The sequence below is a fragment of the Anopheles gambiae genome, chromosome 3 (assembly GCF_943734735.2).
Source record: "Anopheles gambiae chromosome 3, idAnoGambNW_F1_1, whole genome shotgun sequence".
Lineage (NCBI taxonomy): Eukaryota > Metazoa > Arthropoda > Insecta > Diptera > Culicidae > Anopheles > Anopheles gambiae.
This window is the reverse complement of record NC_064602.1, coordinates 24846650-24868910: the sequence shown is the minus strand read 5'-3', so window position 1 is coordinate 24868910 and position 22261 is coordinate 24846650. Positions and strand designations below refer to the sequence as shown.

The 22261-nt window shown below is 41.5% G+C and overlaps 1 protein-coding gene across 2 annotated transcripts; it reads left to right on the top strand.

The window, feature by feature from the left end:
• Positions 1-691: 691 nt before the first annotated feature.
• On the top strand, positions 692-22034 carry LOC1280019 (netrin receptor unc-5). Of its 2 annotated transcripts, XM_061657559.1 has the most exons (12): positions 692-863; positions 1359-1633; positions 11946-13265; positions 14179-14395; positions 16347-16546; positions 16659-16737; positions 16852-17022; positions 17249-17296; positions 17563-17805; positions 19626-19956; positions 20069-20283; positions 20467-22034. In XM_061657559.1, the coding sequence occupies exons 3-12, from the start codon at positions 12261-12263 to the stop codon at positions 21396-21398; spliced, it is 3441 nt and encodes a 1146-aa protein (XP_061513543.1). In that variant the 5' UTR covers positions 692-863; positions 1359-1633; positions 11946-12260; the 3' UTR covers positions 21399-22034. The 2 variants fall into 2 exon arrangements, with proteins under 2 accessions (XP_061513543.1, XP_319813.5); XM_319813.6 differs by having other exon boundaries at positions 692-1633.
• The last annotated feature ends 227 nt before the right edge of the window (positions 22035-22261 follow it).

Genomic DNA, 22261 nt, shown 5'->3' with positions numbered 1-22261 from the left:
ATCATTTGAATAATTTTGTTTGCCATTTATCTTTGCCGTGGTAAGCAAAGTTGCGCAAAATAATTGCAACAACAAATAAAATTGTACTAAATAGTGCTAAACGGAAGATATTTTTGTATTTATTTTAATCAAGTTATATCTTCTTTAAAGTAAATTGCCCGGACTAATACAAAAATACTATTTTTGCAGTGTTGAATAAGGAAATACTAAAAATACTGATGATGCGTAGTTGATGTTAGGATAAATTTCAAAAAAATCTATCGCTTCATGAAATAATAATAAGAAATTGACAAAATATTGCATCGGAATTCAATTTTTTCTCTTCAATCTAATAAAACCTTGTAAACGATGGCACTGTGAACAGTCTTTAACGGAAATATTTCAATTTCTAAGAATAATCCAATACAATCTCTAACTTTAACCACTACCTACAGCATGGCAATAAACTCATCGCATGAGGATTCACCGTACAAAATTAATAAAATGTCACGCAATCCGATAATGTTCATTCAATGAGTAAGTTGAGTGAGAATTGCGCTCAAATCTACACCGTTCCGAAGTGAGCAACATAAAACTCACGTGTGCGCTCTCTCAGGCTAACTCGCATGCTCCCGCCGGCTGAGTTCCTTCACAGTTGTGAGCGGCGCCAGAGAGTCAAGCATAAACATAGAAACATAAACCATAAAGAGTCAGTTTCGTTGTGAACGTTGCTCGTGCTGGACGTGGTTTGTTAGTGGCGACACAGCCTATCAAAACAAATTTCGCGCCTTCTGTACGTAAATACGCGGAGCGTTCGTGTCGGCTAACGATGCTCGGCGTGTGTTTACATTAGTGCGAACGAGCGCGGGTTTTTGTGTTGTATGGTATGTATTGTGCCGGTTGAAAAAAAAACGGTGAAGTTTAATCTAACGCAAAGGAATACTAATAATAATCAGCTTTCAATGTAAAACCAAAAAGCATTGTGACATATAAAAAATCCCAGCTCAGTGAAAGTGTCGTTACATTGATAACCTGCACGAGCCACAGCAAACAGCAGTATGTGAGTGTACAAAATGCCATTAAACGAAAGAATGTAAGGTCAAGTGTCGTGTGTCGTGGTAAAAGGTTGGCTCCAGTGCAAAAGAAAATAATAATGTTATCAAGCGTTCGGTCCCCTCGAATCGGGTTCAGCCCGCCATGTGCCTGTGCTGATGGAATCATCCGAGATTAATCACATTAATCGTCCCGAGCATTGATGCAGTGCCGGTGCCGGCGAGTTGGATTACTTACAGTGTATTTACGGTGCGATTGGAATGATCTACCGTGACGTGGCGTATGCGGAAACAAAAAGAAAGAGTATTTTCTGTGTTCTATTACAGCGAGTGTGATGCTGCGGCTGATGAGTCAAAGATCAAAGCGACCTTTTCCAGCGCCGAAGTCGAATTGTACGCGCAGAATGTAGTTCTTGTGCAGTGAAAAACAAAGCAAAAGGTTTACGAAAATTTTTGAATTTTGTAAAGCAAAAAGGCGAAGGAAGTCTGCATGTCAGACAAGCATGAAGTGTGCGAAGTGAAACAGAAACATCCATCCATTTGCTGTACGAATCGCCGGCATCGTCGTCTATCGTGGCGGCGAAGAAACTGGGAAGGAATATGTAAGTGTGAGTCCTCCGGGTTTTTCCCCCATTCACGGGGCGAGCCGGCATACCTAGGTCTACTTTATTGTTGGTTCACGCTGACTCATCGGTGCGCTTCGTAAACAGCTGCTGGATACCCGCGGCTGGGTGTAATATTTCCAGAAATAACATATCATTTACTCTTTTCCGGGCAAGGGAGCTTCTTCGAGGCCATGCACAGAAGGGATCGTGGTGCACAGCTACAGTTGGCCGACGGTTGCACATATATGCATGCACTCCTCACTGTGTAGCTGCAGGTCTATACGCAGTACGTGTGCATGATAAACAAGGGATCGAATTATGTTTAGGCACCAGCGGGCGTTAGCGGGCTGGCCGCTGTTTGTATGGTTTGATATTCTCTCAAAACATAAACCGAACGAAACCGAGGGGAAATGGTGAAAACGTGAGGCTCCTAGAACTTAATAATTACGAAATGGAGATGTTATAAATAAACAACTGTCCGTGGTACGGAGGCTTTGCATTAGGCACGTTGCATTTCTTGCATGTACCGGCTATAGTGCTTTCAATTTAGTCAAATCAATTTAAAAAGGAAACAGGTTGAAAGTTTGTTGGAAACGTAATATGTCGGGACAGAGTTTGTTTTACCATTATGCAATAAACATAATTCACATTTAAATTACATTTACATTGCCAACAAATACATGCTTCAAAGTTATAGAAATGCATTCAAACTATCCCACTATCAATTTTATGCAAACACGAGCACCAAAGATTGGTTTATTCAGTAATCAACCTGTGGACAATGGAGTAGGTAAATAATGAACCCAGCTCAGATGTGAACGAACCTTTGGGGAAGGATGGCAAATGGCGTAAAAATCGTTGCATGATGCGGTTAGAAATGGATTGGAAAAATATTGTTGTTTGGTAAGAGGATATTTGGATAGGATATGCAACGGAAATAATATACCATGATGATGATAATGATGATGATGGCAGCAGTTAGTACCTATCGTTGGTCCCAATTGGATTGAAGACCTTATTGAAGCTTTGCCAAGCTTTGGTGTAAGCTTTTACATTATGCATTTCCGCAAAACTCGTAAACATTGAAAAAAATCGTTCAGGATTCTCACCTAACGCCGCCAATCAAGTTGGCGTTTCTGCAAAGGACGAACAAAATGTTGTTTTTATTTTTAACAAAAACGTGTCGAAAAAATAAAAGTCCATTTACATAAACCTCAACAACTGGGCAGAGACGTTGGCCTTATGCCAATGTGGCTTAAGGATTCAGCACATGGTGTAGCCAAAAAAAAAACCTCCACTTCCACTGTCATTGCTGGGCAAAGAATTTGCAATGCAATCACTTAGAAAGCACTAACGTAAGCGTGACTGTAAACGTGAACGGTACGTTGTTCGCTTCTATTTACGCTCCTACCCCATTCGTAACTCAAATACGGGAGCAGGTATTTCAGTACGTCTGGTCCGAGTTGTTGTGGTTAGAAGGTTCGTACTTTCAAAAGGAATTCGGTGTGAAGGTTGAAAAATCGCTCTTTGAATGTACACCGTACTGCTCTGCACTTTGTGCAGGTACTTCTGCGGTGCATGATACGAAACAAACATTTAACGTATGCTGTCCACTGTGAACGGTTTGGTTAAAATTACTCCATACCTTGCGTCAGCGCTGACTACGGTCGGGTTGAGCTGCAGAAAATCAGTTCAACGGCGCCAAAATTAATTTACCCTCAATTTATCTTCAGTTCTTTCCAGCGCAGCCTAACATCCTTAGAAGCGTCGAAGACACGAGAATAGCAGCTCCCTTGAAATGCAATCCGTCTTTTATGTATTTTTCGTTCCGAAAGGCAGACCCTCCCTTCTTTCACAAGTTTTGCAAGGTTCTTTTCGACCCGGAAAAAATACTCCAGCTAATGCTAGCACTGTGAAAGCTCAAGGTTTGCGCTGAAAGCGACATGACTTTCGTTCTGTGTCGAGGATATTTATAGATCCGAAGCCCATTCATTGCGCAATGAGTCAGAATAATGTTGGTAGCTGTTTCCGTATCTACTCCACTGCACTCCGACCTCGCACCTCCCACCGCTCCTCCGCACTGTGGAGTGCATTTTCCACAAAAATCGCAACTTGAAATTAATTCCCAGCTCGGGGTCGGTATGGTCTGGGAGCGTCTGCAGAAACAGAAAAGTAGCATCGGAAGCGACTATCCTGCCAGAAGTAACAATCGTTCCGGGTGGAGAGAGAGAAAAAACGCATTCAAACACAAGCGAACTATTTTCGTGTCTGTCCGCCCTCTGAGGAATGCCGAGCGAGCGAGTGTATGTTCACACATGCATGGCATAAGTGTTTGTATGTTATCCGGTTCCACAGCCGGCTTCAGGGAGGTTCCTCCGACAGGGGCATTTGAATGGATCATTTGAAAGCATTCGTGCCATGCACGTCGCACCGTTGTTTAACATGGGGGCCTCCTCCTGGCAGAAAAAGGAAGAAAATATAGCGCATATACATAAATAAGCTGGAGAAAATTTATTACGCGGGTACCGGCGGCCCGTCCCGGTAAAGTTGGAGAAACTCTCGCTTTTATGGTTCGGGGTTGCCTTTTTTTTAGTTGTTGTTCGTGGTGTCTGAATCGTTGTGATACGGAGGAAAAGGCTCCTCTTTTTTGCGTGATAAAAATGCCTTTTAGAACCGCGAAAAAAAAGGAGAGCGATTCAAATGAAAATTACACTCAAAACGACTTTTCTAATCCCTCGACTATTGATGATTCATTCGATGAGTTGTGCATAAATCCAATTTTGCTGTCAATGCACATATTGATCTGATTACATACACACTACGGATTGCCAATATTCTACAGCACTTGGCTGATAATATTTAAAGCTGGGGGCTTGTTGAAAGGTAAAATGGGCAAGATTTATAGTGATATTGTTCGTTTATGTAGAAGGAGTAATAGATATAATGTTAGTAAATGGAGTATAATATACATGCCTATTGAACTTAGCACTTCAATTCAGTACATATTGAACGCATGCTAAAGAATGGTTCTTCAATACCATCAAACCAAAAGCATAACCTTATCCACGATTGTCAGACTTTTAAGGGCAAACGAGTTGTTTATAAAATCAGGTTGATCGAATTCACCACCCGAAAAAAATTTATCAGCAACCTTCCGTGTTGAGTCTCATTTGCATGCACAAGGTTTGCTGGTGCTGTAGATTGAACGTTTCATATAGACATGTTTTCCCTTTCTCATGCAAATGCTCTAGTTTGAATTGCAACGAATATCAGCAAATGGTGGTACGATAAATTCATCAAACTTCCTCTACCATGGTGGTACCTTGCCTAAGGGCTGATGCATTCTCTATGGAATCAATACGATTCGTGCATGCATGCATGTGTGAACGCGAAGAAAGTCAAGATTTTATCCATTGCCGATTGACCGTTCCTTCCAGGCTGGTTATATGCCTACGGTTGCTGCGCATTGGTAGGAAAGTTGTTGTTCTATTTTTTTGTTCTCCTTTTAAGCTGATAACAAACTTCAACTAACACAAAATTGGCTACATTCCACGGAATGGTAAACAAATTCAAGGGGAGAGAGAGAGCACCGTGTCATGGTGAGGGTAATTGTATCGCAACCTAACCAGGCCAAAACTACAACTATAACAATTAAACGGCAAAACTCGCCCGAACCTTTCTCGAGCGGTTTTCTCGGCATTGCTCCGATTAGCACAATTGGTCCTCCGGGCTATAACGATGCCATTTTCCCAAAAGGCAATTTCGGGCTGGCCAGAAGTTTGCAAGCGGTGAGGTATGGTGGGGGGGGGGGGGGGGGAGATAAAAATCCAAAAGCAGCACACAAGTCCGAGGATGTTCTTCTTCCATGGGCAATCCTTCGACGATCGGTCCGAATCAGGTTATGTTGTGTACGAGTTTTCGAGAAGTTGATGCCATTTGTTTATATCGTTATCGAGTTTAGACAATAAACCGTAAAACTATTAAAAAGTATTTTAATTCCTTCATTTACGGCGTATCCTTGCCGGTGGATGAGTTTGTGTCGATGTGTGTGTGCGTTTGTGGAAATACCGAGACTGCGGGCCAACTTTCCCAAGCGTTACCATGACCAATTCAATCCGGAAACATCGGAAAGGCAAACCCGGTGCAAACTTTATGCTGCGCCCTCCCTCCTCCCCAACGGTCCGAGGAAAGTATCTTAACCTTTTGGCCAGCATTGGCGTCACCGATGCTTGTTACGTTGTTTGCTACCCACGTTTTTTTCCCAACTTCCACAAATTCCGCCGGTCAACCGTGGCGGAAGAGGTAAATAAAAAGTTGTCTCTATATTTATGATGTTTGCCAGAGTGATTAATAATGCAAAGCATCCTGTCTGCTGGAAGTCCTGCCGGTTGCGCGAGGATGTTTGAACCAAGGACGATAGAACCCGGCGGATAAGAAGCGCATTGAAGTGTGCGAGCATCTGAGAAGCAAATTGAAAAATGATTTTTCCCTCGGTTGATGATAGACTTGAACATAAATCATTTCGATGGTTAGAAATAAATGTTTGCAGTGAAAGGTAGTGATGTCCGTAATGTGAGAGAAAAAATGTTATGGGGAACGAATTTAGGATTCTTTCCAACTGTGACATCATTTAAAACAGCTATTGATGGAGCGCATGACGCTTCAAGGGTTGTTGGATTGTTTTTAATTCCGAAGTTAGGAGCCATGGTTAGGTGTGCTTTATTAATTCGAAATGTAAAATATAAAATTCCTTGTTTTAAATGTTTTTTTTTTTTCATTTAAATTTTTCATATGAAAACGATTAGATTAATGAGAATCACCATTAGAATTGCATTCGTTTTGATTAGCTGAACACATTTTTTTTTGTAAAAACAAGTGAACCAAACAAAATATTTAAACTCTAAAAATACTATTATTCCGATTTACTGATTTAAATTCAATGATCATAAAGCCTCAAAACATGTATTTTTGCCGGTATAATTATATTTGATTAAAAAATGAAACAGTAACATAAAAAGTTATACATTCTTATAAATCAATAATATAAAATAATATATAATCTATAATATATTTTAAATAAACTGAGTAAAAAGAACCGACGAATGCAATGCTCAAGAATAAAAATTTAATGAGTCATATTGCGGATGGATTTTGCCCAAAATTCAACCACCTTGGGGTTACGCCATCGATAAATTGAAATTCTTTCTGCTAGAGTCAAAATATTGCAAATTGGGTTTGCTTTAAATTGGTTTCATTTCGTTTGCGGGTTGTCTGTTCTAATTGTATCAATTTACCCACGCAGTTGAACCGAGTAAATCCTGATCATGCTCCTGGTACATTCCGACATCCGATAACATCCGCGAGTACTATTGATTCTAGCTGCATGAAACCCCCTAAAATATGCCTATTAGTAGATGACACTCCTTCTCAATGTAATTATTTTTTAATATCGATTGAACAAACGTTTTGGGATAACAGTGAATTTGATACGGATGTGGAATTTAAAAGCGAGAGTGGTACATTTATCATTAAATATTACAGAACAGTTAATGGCTTAATTGATTCATTCGCTATGTTGTCAATACAGCTTTTTATAAGAATATTATAGGGTATTAACGCTTAATTTGTGATGTAACGGCAGCTATGATGCTGGAATATTCCTCTTGGAATTGTTAATTACACATGTTTACAAACCTTACACCGACTATTACGAGGTAACTAATGAGACCAGGGTATTGAAAAGTGTCCAACTCGCAGAGCCAGAAGCAGTTGTGAACACCCTCGCAAAGAGATCATCAAATCAAGAATCAAAGCTGGTGGCAGGGGATGAGGGTGCTTAATTTTGCTAATGCAGCCTAGTCTAGAGCTCAACTTGCAATGGTAAATTATACCGTAACTCGAGACACCCGAGTAATTACGACCGAATAATGTCGAATGCGTATCGGATGCCAATTTGCATGTTGAGGGGAAATTAATATCAATTTATCTGTCCCTACCGCTGGAGCTTGCAGACACGCTGGGTTAGGTTCCTAGTTCTTCGTGCTTCGTGGGCACACAATGCTGCCGGTAAAATTCGGGACGCGAGAGCGTGTGGGAATGCAGTGAACATAAATTATGTACCGCCTGCAACTGTACAATCGGAAACCAAGTTGCATGCCTCAGCGCCGCCAAATGGGAGGTTTACCGCGCATTTATTAAATACCATGCAATTTACTCACCACGCATGCAGCGTTTGAGAACATGGTGTCAATTTGGATGTTTTAGCTTTGGTACATTAGCAGGTAGCTCGTAGGAAGATGATGGGTTTTATAGAATCCGTAATTTGAAAGGGCTGAAGGTTTGCTGCTTGATTCATGCGAACTTTTCACCTGGAATGGGCTTCTTCTCTGGCAGTATAGTAGTTTAATTTTCACACCAGGTAATCGATCCGACTGCTTTTGCATTTTAATCTGGGCCTTAGTATGAGCTGGGTTATTAAGTTTAGCTAGCTATACAGGATGCCATTACGCTTCCGACAAATGTCAAGGGAGATCGTGCTGATGATGGAATGGAGCTACACATAAAGCTGTGTTAAGCTTCTATGTGCATAATTTAGCTCAACACTGGCGATGCTGTACAATGATCCCGATCTAGTTTCGGCACGCGGATACTAATCTCCAAAGGGATGAACTAATTAGCCTTACTCCAAATCATATTATCTTTGCTTTGCCCCTGAGAGGGTATAAATTTGCGTATCGTTGAACTCTCGCAGCAACGGTATTATGGTGGGTACAATCGATTTTCCTTTGCAGCAACATGGGTGTCCTCGGATGCATGGGGATACATTGAAGCCACCTTGCGGTTTTTATGTGCGTTCGCGCAAGATCGTAAACGCTTGTCTTGTCGGTGACCGCAAAGCTGTAAACATGACGTATCGCTGAAGTCATAAATGCAGACCATATTATTTTCCATACTTCCGCATTGAAGGCTTCATCCCCATTTTACGCATGTAATGTAAAATGTAATACATGATACGCGGATATGAGTTGTAAAACAATGTAAAGGATATGAAAGTTGGCATGGAAAATGACATGCTTTATGTTTCATCCGAGAGATGATGATATAGTTTGGCTGTTGACTTAAAAAAAGAAGGTATTTGACTTAATTTCATTTTGATTGTAAACACACGTAAATATTTTGGTATTTTACAACCATGTATATTTACATTTTGAAGAAGTATTACTTCCCATCGTAGCTGTTTGTTTAAACGCGTTTGCTTATGATCTACTTGACAACGTGACGTAATCCAAAACATATTCTGAAAAAGGCAAAATATCTGTTGAATTACAACATCGACATTCCGTCGTTCATTCCGTCAAACATCTGCTTACAAAAGCTCATCCACTGCGGCAGGATAAAACGGCAAGAAAAGAAAACAAAAGCACGTTTAATCATCAGCGAACTTGTTCGTGAAGCATTGTTTCCATTTACAGTTTTTCTTGATGAAAAGAGGGAAATTGGAACATGATATCGGCTAAAGTTGTACAACGCGCACTGAAATGCCAATTTTCAATCTCGTCCTCTCCCGATAAGAATACATTGCGCTTAATGAAGGAACTTTTTGTATGCTTTGTTTTAAGATAGATTTTTCATGCAATCGACGGGCGAATGATGAAATCGATATTTCAAGATTTGTGTTTTTTTTGTTTGCTTCTTGAAATTGGAATTATGGTGGATGCTGTACCATATTTCAATCATTTTTTCCTCAAATACTCTTTATGCTCCTTTCTATTGCGTCATTTTACTCCGCTCACTGGTGTTTCTTTTCATTCTTTTAGTGATGAGGCTGAAACGTTGGAGAAAACTAATAACCACAATCTGCTTTGGAATTTTCTCAGTAGCTGAATACTTTAATCTGTACTTACTGTTTTTATTAGTTCACTTTACCACCGTTGTAAAATGTACTTTGTATATTTGTTCAAAATTAAATAAAAACAGATATTTTGATGCTTTGATGTTTAGAAATACGATATTTTTCCATTATTTTTCAAAACTGTCCATAGCACAGAGTACAGTAAACATATGCTGTTTACTCTCTAATTCTTTATAAAACTGTACAGAGTGTTAGTGAAGAGATGAAATTGGTTTGGGTAAGAGATGATATAACTCAGAGCTTCTTGTAGTGTGTAAAACATATTCCACAACAAGGAGCAAGCACAAGTGCACGTATACGAAGTAATCTTTTCTTGTCATGAGTTAAAGTTTTCCTCCAATACTGTAGAACATCGTTTGTCCCTTGTGCAATGGAGATTTTCTGAAGTATCTTCCTGCTAAGTACCCAGCAGCACTAAGATCCTGCTAAGTGCTGTTTTTTTAGTACCTTGTATCAAGCATGTTTTATACTGGTATGGTACTTTTTTCCCCTGGTGTAAATGTGCTCAAAATCGGACCTCGGAGAAAGAGTGCAAACAGAAACAGGGCTCTGCATGTGACTGTTGATCCCATTTGGAAACAAATGATTTTTTAAGCTTCTTCGATTTACGATTGCGATTCACACATGTGAGAGGATGCATTTTGGAATATCCTCCATGACAGCGTTGTAGCTGTTGGTACAGCAATCGGTGTTATAGAGAGCGCTGGGAAACACCAAGAGTGCTTATGGCTTGCTGTAAATGACAGATCAATATGGAGCTTTGCCAAATCGAAATCGATTGCACTTTAAAGCTCTATTGTATTTCAAAAGGGTGAACATACCATGACCTGAAGCAAGGATTTAGTTTTGTGCAGAACAATGTGCACTGATGTACTTTAAAAAGGGAGAAAAATTTTATGCTATTTTTGGTCATTTACAAAATCTTCACAAACATATTTCAAAATTGATGTTGTAGTTGCTTGAGTAATAAAATTAAAAAATGTTTGATCAATTGTCTAGCTAACGAAAAATCAAACTCAAATACCAACAACAACAACAAAAGGCGCACCAACAGCAACAACAAAAGTCACTCGTTGCCATCGTACAGATGAAAGTAAACCGTACCGCTGGCGCAAAAGTAGCAAACCCAAACCCTTGAGTGGCAACGCCGCTTAACGCTTCAATAACTTTTCATTAAGCCAATTTTACGATCCAGCGAAAGGGCTCGGAGCCGGTGCAAAAAACGCGCCGCGACACGATGAAGCCATAATGAAAAACTAATTATAAGTAATTCGCATAATTAAAGCCACCAAAAAAGACCAAAAAGTACTTAAGCTCTAAAGCATTGCAGTGACAACGCTGTCCAACACAGCTGCGACGGATGAAGGCATAACGCTTACGAAAACGGAGCACCACTGCACCCTTCCCCTCCCGGCAAGGCTCCGGGTCGATCCGGGCCCAAAGCGAGGCGAAATGTTTACTCCGTCTTGCCGGCACTTGCCAACAAAACACACTCACACAGGGATGGCATCCATCCAGCGGAAGACAGTTGGAAACCGCAATGGAAAAATTAGCAACATATTTTTCACATTTCCACACCAATCGCACGCCCCAGTATCCCTCAGCTGAGCATTGCTGAGGTTGCGGAGAACATTTTCCTTCCACAGCTGGTGCCGCTGGAAATGTGCCACGGAAAGTTATCTCTTGGTTGAAAACCAACCCCAAAGAAATTAGTCAAGCGGTGTAAGCATTCTGCGCGGGAGTTGCACCGGGCACAGCGTGCTATTCACGAGGAAAAACCTCAAATAGTTTATTGTAGAACCGTCAGGAAGCTATTCGGTCTGACGCATCGTCGTGGCTGCGTTTATGTTGCGTACATCTTGTCGAAAAAGTTGTGCTGACAGTAAATTATTTTTACCTCCATAAAGTTTTCCACTGCACAACAATGTACCGGCGATGCACCATGTGGATGGGTGCTAGGATTAAGCAATAAAAGTCGCTTTGCAGTGCGTTTTGTGCTTTTGTACGGTAAGATTTGGTTTAATTAAAACTTGCTCTGTACGAGCAGTTAGGGGAGAGTGTTAAGAATGAAGTGATTTTTCTCTCGAGTGTGCAGTGATGAAGACGGGCAAGAAGCGTAGCGCATTAATTCTTATCTTAATTTCTGCAGAGAAAGTACCACGTACAAATGAGCTTCACGTAGAAGAACGATGGGAATTTCTTAATATGTTGCTACGAATTGATAGCAACTAGAATGGGTGAATAAATGAAGAATTTTTTTGGGCAAAATATATTTTTGATCAACTTTACCTTGCAAACATTGCAACAACTACTCGATAACATTTATAATAAAATTACAGGTGTAAAAATAATATATATAAAGATTTACTAACAAAAAGTCGTCTTTCTTTTTTACAGAAACCTCCAAATAATGGCGTAAATAAGACCAGTTTAAACAACTTCACAAAGCGTACACTTCGTCAGCCGTCTGTAAATTATGACGGGCATTTCAAGTGTGACACAAACCAACAATAAAAACCCCTTTTCTTCACCACAACAACAACAACAGCGACCACAACAGCACAAACGATGATATTCTGCGACACTTCCCGTGCCTCCTAAGAACACTGCTCACATCCGTTGTGGATATTTTGTGGTTATCAGCATTGGCTCTAATATTGTTTAACATTATCACTCACTTCACCACGCTTCCTCTCGCCCAAACCCGGTACCATGACCGTACCTTGCCGATTACCATATTTCCTTCAGCTATATTTTATTTGTACCGTTGGACTGGCCTCGCCCGGTGGTCTGGAAACGAAAGAGCACCGTCGGTCGGACTACCCGGAGCATGTATCCGCTGCGTTGCCGCGCAAAGATACCGCATTGGAACAGTATAAATCACCGCCATTCGATGGCAATAGCCAGCGGCAGTCGCCTTTCAATCGGCAGGCTCACCTACCACCGGACGCAGGGAACCGATGGGATGTTCCATTCAATCCCGCACCGGACCGGGAAAGCCGTAAATCGCACGAATCGCTCGTCCTCCCCTTCGCAACGGTACCAAAGGGTGAGCTGCATGCGGTCCGTAAGTCGGAAAACAATCACGCGGAAATGAAACTTGCTCCTCGTCAACGGCCAGGAAGTGACGTTATTGAAAAGAGGGATGATGATGATGATGGCGATGGTGATGGTGCTAAAAAGCCGGCCCGTATGCTTGACGACCGGCGGCCCGTCCGGGATGATGACGTTGTGGACGCTGCCAAGGACGAGTACTACGACGCACCGACGAGGGAAGAACACGAAGGTGATAATTATGAGGACGGTAAAATAATCAATTCAGGCACGTTGGATAACATTTTTGCCGGCAAGTCAAACGGGCCTACGTCAGGTACTGTGATTGAACACCCGAAGGGTTCGGCAAGTGTGCGTGGTTCTAAGGTGGGAAAGGCGCTGGGTGGTGCTGCCGAATCGAACGGAGCCGAGGAAGTCGACGAAGATGATGAAGAGGAGGAGGAGGATGAGGAGGAAGAAGAAGAGGAGGATGAAAATGACAGTGAAGTGTCATATGGTGAGGATGTACTTCCACCAAGCGAAGCGTTCGGCACGTTTGGCGAGCGCACTGGCGGTGGGTTGAAGGTGGAGGAAGCGCCATACTTTCTGGTTGAGCCGCAAAATACTTACGTGATCCGGAGCAAGCCGGCCGTGCTGAAGTGTAAAGCGGCGAACACGTTGCAGGTGAGTGGTGGCAAAAAGTTGGCACGAGTTTTGGTGTTTCACTTAAGTTAAGTAGGTGTAGAAGTGCATTGACAAGAGTGGGGAAAGGCGCGAAAGGATTGTTTTGTAAATTCAAACCAAAGGAATCTGATTTTCATACCATAAGACGACCATCCAAGAATTTGAATATGTACAGAAAAGTGGAAATAAGCCAGAGAATCGCAACCCAGACTACAGAAGAACACAGCATGTTTAATATTTTATACTTTCCCCACATACGACCCCAATGATGGACTGGTTGGTCAGAACTTTGGAGCACATTTGAAGATGCAAAAACCACCATTCGTCGAGTGTTGTTTTCGTCTCGATTTAAGCCTTTTGGTGTGGTTGTTGTTTTGCTGCGTAACCCTTCCCCCTTCCACCACACAGGTTACGAGCATCTTTAGCTTCATGAATATTTTATTCTGACGGCTTATAGCAAACGACAAGAGCTAAGCTGTGTTGATACTATCAAGTGGGACGCGTCGAATGTAGCAAAATAGTAGACCGGAAGTAAGATGGGAGCATCACAACAGGGTTCTACTGATTTGAATAGAACCAACAAAAAAGAAAAAAACAACACTCGGTTACATTCACCGATCAAGCGAAAGTGTGAGGGTTTGCGTGTAGCGTAGGCTTTATGGGGTTCTTAATCCTTTTAGGGGCACCATCATGCAGATCCATACCCGGGGGGTACGCTATGTTTTATTCAGCGTTGCGAATGTGGCGATAAATTGTTTCAGATGGACAGGTCGGGCTGCAGAGTGCAGAGATTTCGGTAGCATCGTTTGCCTGCATGTGTTTGTGCGTGTTTATGGTCGATTGGAGCGATCGTGTAGAGCGAAATTCTATGTATTTTTTATTCGTTTTCGTTTCCTTCCTCGCCTGCTTTTAGATACATTTCAAGTGCAGCGGCAGCATAAAACCACCCCCGTCGATCGAAGAGTCGCACGTAGATCCGCACAGCGGTGTGCACTTCCAGGAGGTAACGGCCACAATCTCCCGCGACCTGGTGTACGAGTACTTCGGCAAGCTGCCGTTTAAATGCGAATGCCACGCCTGGTCTCCGCGCGGGAAAGCCGTCAGCCAGCCCGCCTCGATTGTTGTTGCGTGTAAGTATCGTTGGGAAAAGGGCCGCGAGGGCGTTGAGAAGCATTAAATTATACAACGAGCATTAGAGAGGCTTTAAAAGTATGCATCACTTGTTGAATTGGATGGGTGAGTCATCCCACCCCGAGCAGGTGAACCATTTCGAGGAAATGAGTAACAGCGAAATGCTGTAAAAATAAGTGTGTCTGCTGAGTTAAACGGTGCCCCAGCTGTGCATGAAGTGAGGTACTTGAGATGAGGGTTTAATGGAAGAAATTAAAAGTAAGATGGAGGCTACCGTCACGTCGAATGAAGGTAAAATTGTGCTATTTAAAATTTCTCTTTAATTTAATATATCTAAATTATACAACCTGAGGTATGCTCAGTATCTATTCTAGTCGTTGGACGCGAATATCCTTATTGAAAAGAAACTCCACCATACCACTCTTTCTTGAAAACCAAATGAACCTATGACTAATGAGCAAGCTCTGCTGTTGTTATTACGATAAGTTACTTAATTCTTATGTTTAAACATGTGTATGTGTACACCGGTATTACTCATTGACTTGTAATGTTTCACATTACGTGTTCCTGCAGCTCAAATTACACCTTTATCAGCAAGGAGGTGTTATTTTCCCTGCGGAAAAAGCTGGTGCTTAGAGGTTTTCGTTGTGGTTAAAGGCATTAAAAATGCGTAAGCTATCAAAGTTAATGCTTACGGAAAGAATGTTACAGGTTAGGAGAAACGATTTCCATCTGCTTCAATGTTCATAAGATTGTAAGTAAGGCTTCGCTGGTTGAGTTTCAACTTCTTAAGCGATATGAAGCATATTGCTCAGATGGGGAGGTAAATGCGATGAAGCCAAACGATTACTCATTAAAAGCTTTCGGAGGATAATACCCTAAGCAAGCTGCTTCTCGTTGTGTATAAAAATATGTACGTTAAAAGTAAGGTATTTGTAGCGCAGAGTCAACTCATGAAATTTTTTGAAAGTTATTTTTAAGGTGAGTTTAAAATTAAAACACTTGTTACTATAGAAAAAGGTCCTGTTCTGGCTTGTAAATTGAATTAGGATGATTTGTGTTGCTTATCCTTTCTACCACTTCGCGTAAACTTGTGATGAATGAATCAATTAACCTCAAATAATCTCGATATTCAAAAAACACCACAAGAAGCTCCGCTGCAAGTTATATTTTTAATTCAAAATGATCACTCGCTGCGTATTCGCTCGCTGCTGTCTCAAATTATCTGCACACATTTTAACAAATTGGTCATAAAAATTCTCAAGATACAAAGTTATGGTTTGCTCTTTAACAAGCTCCCCATCTCCAACATTTTTCTCAGAAGTTGATGATAAACTGCATCGATTGAGAAGAATGTTGTAGTTTGTTACAATGTTCAAACGGTTTCATTATAAAACAAACCCCAAAACTATACGGGAAGAAGTCAGTCAGGCCCCATATGCCATCCACAGCCGCTGCTATGGTCATAAATCATATCCGGAATGCGTGGAAAGAAGCATGTGGGCACACACGCGCACACACAACCTCAAAAAACAAACCAGTTGAATATAGATGTGACTTCATAAGAAGGCCACCAAAAATGAGGTCTGGCTGGGGTCTAGTGCCTGACAAATATCAAACCCTCTTTGGGTTCGCATGTCGTGCGTTATTCATTCAGAGAGCAGTTTACCTTTCCTGTAGGTTATGTCGACGGAAGTCACGGAGTTCGGGAACAACTGCCGAGTTGTTTTTGGATGGCGCCATGCATGCTTCCGACGGCGACGATTCATTAATGAAGAACGCTTCTGAGATGGTGTGGAAGTTTTGTGTGAAGTTGAATTTTCAGATATATTTTTGAAATCATGTGTTTTTGAGAAGCCGTTGTTATCAAGACGTTGGGTACTAGTTTTTCGTCGAAGCTGTTTCTCATTGTATACAGCATTATTATGTTATCAATTACTTTCCTTCCAGATTTGAAGAAAAACTTCGACCTTATGGACACTAGAATACGTGCTGAAGCTGGAGAAAAGCTGGAAATTAAGTGCATGGCTCCCAAAGGTTATCCAAAGCCTCAGATAACGTGGTTGAAGAACAATTTTACCGTCACCTCTAGTCCATTATTAACCTTCACGGCTGAAGGAAACATTGTGATAACTAGTCTGAATCTCCAGGTATGTTTCCCGTTGTATTGTCCTTGAAGCTAATCATATGCGTTTGTAAATATAATATCAAGGCTACAATGAGAAATTCTTCTATTATAAACTTTTTCCTACAATAATATAGGACATAGGGAATTATACGTGTGTCGCAGAAAACATTGCCGGCAAAAGGATATCGGAACCAATAGAATTGATCGTTTATGGTTAGTAAAAAAACTTAATATTTAATCTTTAAAGTACGGTAGTAGCCTCCTGTATAAATTTAAATGCATACATTTGTATCTATTTCTTCTTCTTTATCTTAACCTTGCTTCTAGTTAATGGAGGATGGAGCCAATGGAGCGCCTGGTTAGAATGTCGCTGTCCGGGGAAACCAGCTCAAGGAAGGAAACGCACACGAACCTGCAGCGATCCCATCCCCCTGTATGGTGGGGCGCCCTGCGTAGGTCCTAACCAACAGAAGACGGCCGATTGCGTAACTTGCCCAGGTAGGATGACGAATGATTATCAGTTGGTGCAAGAAGTTGTCCTAAACAAATAATCTTCGCATAGCTTATGCCATGATTAATCGTCCGTTCAAAGATCCTGCTAGTGATTGATCTTTCGAAACGAGTTTTTGCTGACGTGTTTGTTTAATTTCTGTTTCGTTACACGTCCAATCTTGGGATTGTGCTGTGTGTGCTGTTTGCAAAATGGGTGATTACGCTTATCCAGAAGATACACAAATAATCACTCCGAATGGATTCGAAGATAACGCCTTTGGTGAGTATTATCATAACAATGTTGTTTTAGTGTTATTGCAAGTTTTGAAAACTTTTGTCAAATCACATCAAATCGCTCCTTTGATGTAATAAATAGAAGCATGTTCAAATACATATCTTATTTTAAGGATAACATAACCTAAAAAAGTTTATCATTTAAAAAGATACTTACTTGCAAAAATAATATGCATATGAGTTTATCCTACCAATTGGTGAAGATAGTAGCATACAGCATATGAATTCAATTATTCTTTTTATTGCTCGCAGTACGCCGTTGGTCATCATGGTCTGCGTGGAGCGCGTGCTCAAACAAATGCACGCAATCAAGGAGACGAACCTGTCGGACACAAAACATCGACTATTATGATAAAGCGCTAGTGAAACATCATCAACAGTTGGCAGCCCTGATGGAGGATCATGACGAGCAGGAGAGCAGTGCCTATGGCTGCCACGGCAAGGACGTTCAAACCATCGTTTGCCGAGGTGGCGAATGCAAAATTGATGATACAGGTGAGTAATGCGACTAGTTTTCCTCTAAACAGAACATCGTCTCTATACGTATCAGAATTGTGAGCCAAAGATTGGATGGGCGCTGTAAATAATTTGACTGTACATTTTAGTTTAGTCATTTTTGTATGGTCAACGAGGCGGTGAGATTGTATTTAATTCAATATGGGCCATTACAAACAATAATTGATTCTTCTACAATGTGGGATAACCAATTGAAGCGAGAGAACAAACAAAGCTTATCTTTGTCTTGCTCTATCACTAGCATCCATATCAAGTATCCGTTTTTATAAAGGTACTAGCTAAGCTGATGTAACATGAATATAGCAATCAATCAATCAACCAACCGGTACATTTTGTATTATTTCCGTACCATACATACACAACCTACCCTTTTCAAATAAACTGCATTCAATATTAGTGCATATTTATGATGGTAAGAAAAGGCTGCTTCACAGAGATCCCTCATAATGCCACACATTGAACATGGGAAATGCAGGAATCGTGTGTTCTAATGAAAAACGGTTGCGCAGTGTTAGATCAAGTTACAAGACCTTTTTAAATATCCCACAGGGACGTGCGACAAAGCTGAAGGGCGAGAAATATGGGACCCGTGTGTTTATTTTGTGGGTTAATGTTGACACGGTTTTCCAAAAGGATGTCGAATAGACATCGAAAAAGCTGTGCGTTTAAAATGCTCATTTAATAATCAGTTCTCAGGTGGTATTTTCTATTTAAAGTACGTGCGCTTTGTAACATGCCATTGGATTGAACGTACGTATGTGCTTTAAACATTCATTTTTTCATCATTAAATTGATCTATGTATTTTATATTTTTATGTATTAAATATTTAATTCACTGTGCTTTTAATGTTATTGTACAACAAAAATTAATAAAATAAACAGCATGCTGGAAATATAGATTTTAAAATTGCGGAATCACTTGCTACGACAGAAGAATAAATAATGCACCGAGTATGAAAATTGCTGCTACTTGCATCGTGCAGCAAGCGAAGTTAATAATAGCAGAAGCCACTAAACTAAGCACAGCAACATATTCAATCACATGCTACTCAGCCAATCATAATCATCGGTTATGAATGGAACCAATCTGAGCCACCGTTTATTCCTCAGGGAGAAATGCGGCGCTCCTATGTGAGGCCGTATCCCGTTTTCCGCCTTGGGATAGTGTTTCGATAGACGCCCAACTACCTTTCAGCATTACGGTGCACTGCCATCAGTCAAGTCGGAAGCACTGTGCGCATACATTTCACATTGAAAAGCATCAACAATAAACATAATCATTCATATCGGTTTGCTTCATGGTAAAAGGCAGCCAATAGAGGGATGGAAGGATTGGTAGGGTAGGGTTACTGCAATGTAGCTAGCGAGGAAAATGAAGAAGGGTGAAGCCTCTCTTTTATTGCGAAAAATCATAATAACCGCACTGATTACTCGCCAGGGGAATATTTATCCGGCTATTATGTGATCGTTGCTGGTTGAACGGATAAGTGAAAAAAATGTTGATGTGTTTCATTCTTTGTTTGTGTGGGATTTGATTTATCGATTGTTGAATGGTACTAGCGGAAGACGCTTTCTGAAGATTTGAAGCGTTAAGAGAAATGAGATGTTGGGACAAAAAACGATTTATGTTACTCTATCGTATTAATATTTTGCATTGGTATTAACTGTAAATATGTAAAGAATTGAATTGTTTTAGGATAGAGACCGATCAGTTTTATCTCAGTTGTTACCTAATAAATACATTTTTCATTTTATCGAGTTTTATTTAATGTTTAAACTATTACCAAATTTCTTTACAGCTTCCGATTGGATATTTTATCTCGGACTAGGGTTCATTGTGACGCTCTGCTTAACGTTCCTGGTGTTTCTGCTGCACATGCGACATCGGCAAAAGCTGCCAACGTATTCCATTACCCGCACCACACCTGATCAGCACACGTACACGCACGAGTTTCAAAAGAAGCTCACCCTCTCGTCCAACCCCCCGGACATCAATATTCGTGTCAATGGCTATGAATATTCGAACGGCAGCACCATGGAAGTCCCAAAGGTACCGAGCCAGAATGTTCCGCTGCTTCTGACCAGATCGACATCCGAGCATCACTACGACGAACCGCAGTTCAATTCGATGTAAGTATGCTTGACAAATCTAATGGAATTTCGTTAGCGATGCTGAAGCTGTGCTCACTGTGTATTGTGTTCAATCATTGTTCGTCCCGATATGTCACGGTCCTTTATGCAGGCAACCGAACCAGGCGCTGAACAAGGACGGTTCGGCAGGAGTGTACAATCAACAAAAGCTGGCCGGAGTGATTCTTCAGCATCATTACCATCAGTATCATTCGCTCGAGCAGAGCCATCTTCAGCGTCAAATAGCGTCGTCACCCATCGCTCAGTCGCAGAAGGGTCAGTATCGTAGCTCCGAATCCTTATCAGGGACGTCCAACACAAACACATGTAAGTATCGCACATTGGGGATGATGATAGTTTTCCGCTGGCGCTCCCTCATAAGCTTCCCGCTGTACTAATTTGACCGATTGATTGATGTGGGCTTGCGGCCGGTTGTCATAATATTGATGGTTTCAATTTCCTTTCCTGTAAATGCCGCAATACCCCCCTCCCATCCGGTTACCTGTGCAGCAATCTCAACCTACGCCATCGCAACGACGGACTCGTTGGATACGTCCAGTTCGTCGGAGGCCATGTACAAATCGAACTCCGTCCGCCAGGTTGTCACCTCGGACGGAGGTTGGTTGGAAATGGAGCATCTGCAAACGTCACTCTCCATTCCCGAGGGAGCCATTCCGGCAGCGCTAAGAATAAACGTTTTCCTGGCCGTCATGTACGACTCCAAAGATACGATACTAGTCGAAAACCAGGTCACACACATCAGCCCAACGATTGTCTGTGGTCCAGCGAAAAGTAACTTCACCAAACCGCTCATAATCAAGGTGCCGCACTGCGCCGAGGATATTGGCAGCTGGAAGGTATCGCTCTTCTACAAAGAGGAAGTAACGAACTGCTGGAAAAAGATTGCATCATCGGAAAATGATGTGCCCAGCCCGCAAGCCTACATTCAGCTAGACCAGCACAACGCGTACATCATGACCCGCAAGCTCGGCAAGTATCTGCTCGGTGGAGAGAGCCTAACGCCCGAAGTGAATGTCACCAAGCGGCTGAAGATTGTCATGTTCGGTCCGGCTCGGAAACCGGAAGCAGACTTCAACATACGCGCCTACGTGCTGGAGGACTATCCGAGTGCTCTCGAGCACTGTAGTGGGATAGAAACGCGACTGGGCTACTTCCAGATCGGGCAAAGCTCGCCGTTCCACTTCGCCAACAACAAAGAGGCGATGACACTGCGGATCAACTGTTCCGGCGGCTGGACGACGGCAGCGGAATGTGCTGTGCAGAAGATTCCCTTCAACCACATCTGGAAGAACATGTCCATCTTGAACTGTGAGTTCTTGCTGCACAAACTGACCGATGAGATGCCTTGTTTACGATTGGAGCTGGCTGTCGAGCAGGACAACGGTGCCAAAGTGCTGATCACGTCAGTGGCGTTCTCGTGATAGTACATAGCGCGGGCTCTACAGAAACTGACGACCTTATAAGGGGGTGTTAGCGCGACATATGTAAGCTGTAGTGCAGCTAGTAATAACTACTACATTATGATTTAAATTTACAGTGCTACACAGCTATTCGCGTACGTTAGAGATAGTCGCAAGGCGAGAACGAAAAACAACACCGAGGCCATTACATAGTGCAACACATAAGTCATCCCTAGTACTAGAACTTATCACTCATATACACCAGTAGCACATCTTCACAAGTTGTTGAATAAACCATATAGTGTTTTCAGTTGTAGCGTTTGTTCGAAAGCAGTAAAGGGAAGAATAGTTTTCACGAATCGAGTAACAACATAGTTTATGAAGTAGGAACAAAATGCCAAAAATAAAAAAATAAAAAGTTTGGAACGACACACGTCATATATTTTCGTATAGTAGTCGTTCGTAACTTACACGGTCATCTGTGTGGGTCAGCACCACCAGCTGTGCATTAATTGAGTTGTACATAATAAAATAAACGTTGTACCGACTAGCGACGATATAGGTTAAGATTCTGTTTCCCACGGATGTCCTCGTTTCCGTAGCTCTATTGATAAAGACTGATTGTGAGGAACAATAAAAAGTTGATATAGAAGCGAATGTGCAGCTGTGTTTCAATATAACTTTCTGGTATAGTCGAATGGGATGGAATGATTAAATGGTAAGTGATGTGATATTGAGTGATATTAAATGACCGAAATACCAAAATAATCAAAATACGTGTTGAGGCATCTGAAAGCGCTCTTCTAATTTTAATAAAAAAAGCGCTTTTTATACTCCCACAGGTTTGTGCGACAACTGATTTAATAAAAATCAATTATTGTTTA

What these genes read in the sequence shown, in the direction of transcription:
- LOC1280019 (XM_061657559.1), top strand. Translation starts at nt 12,261, where the DNA reads ATGACCGTACCTTGCCGATTACCATATTTCCTTCAGCTATATTTTATT. An exon ending in CGATTGCGTAACTTGCCCAG is followed by an intron (nt 17,023 to 17,248) that starts GTAGGATGACGA and finishes ACGCTTATCCAG; the next exon opens with AAGATACACAAATAATCACT. An exon ending in GACGTCCAACACAAACACAT is followed by an intron (nt 20,284 to 20,466) that starts GTAAGTATCGCA and finishes TTACCTGTGCAG; the next exon opens with CAATCTCAACCTACGCCATC.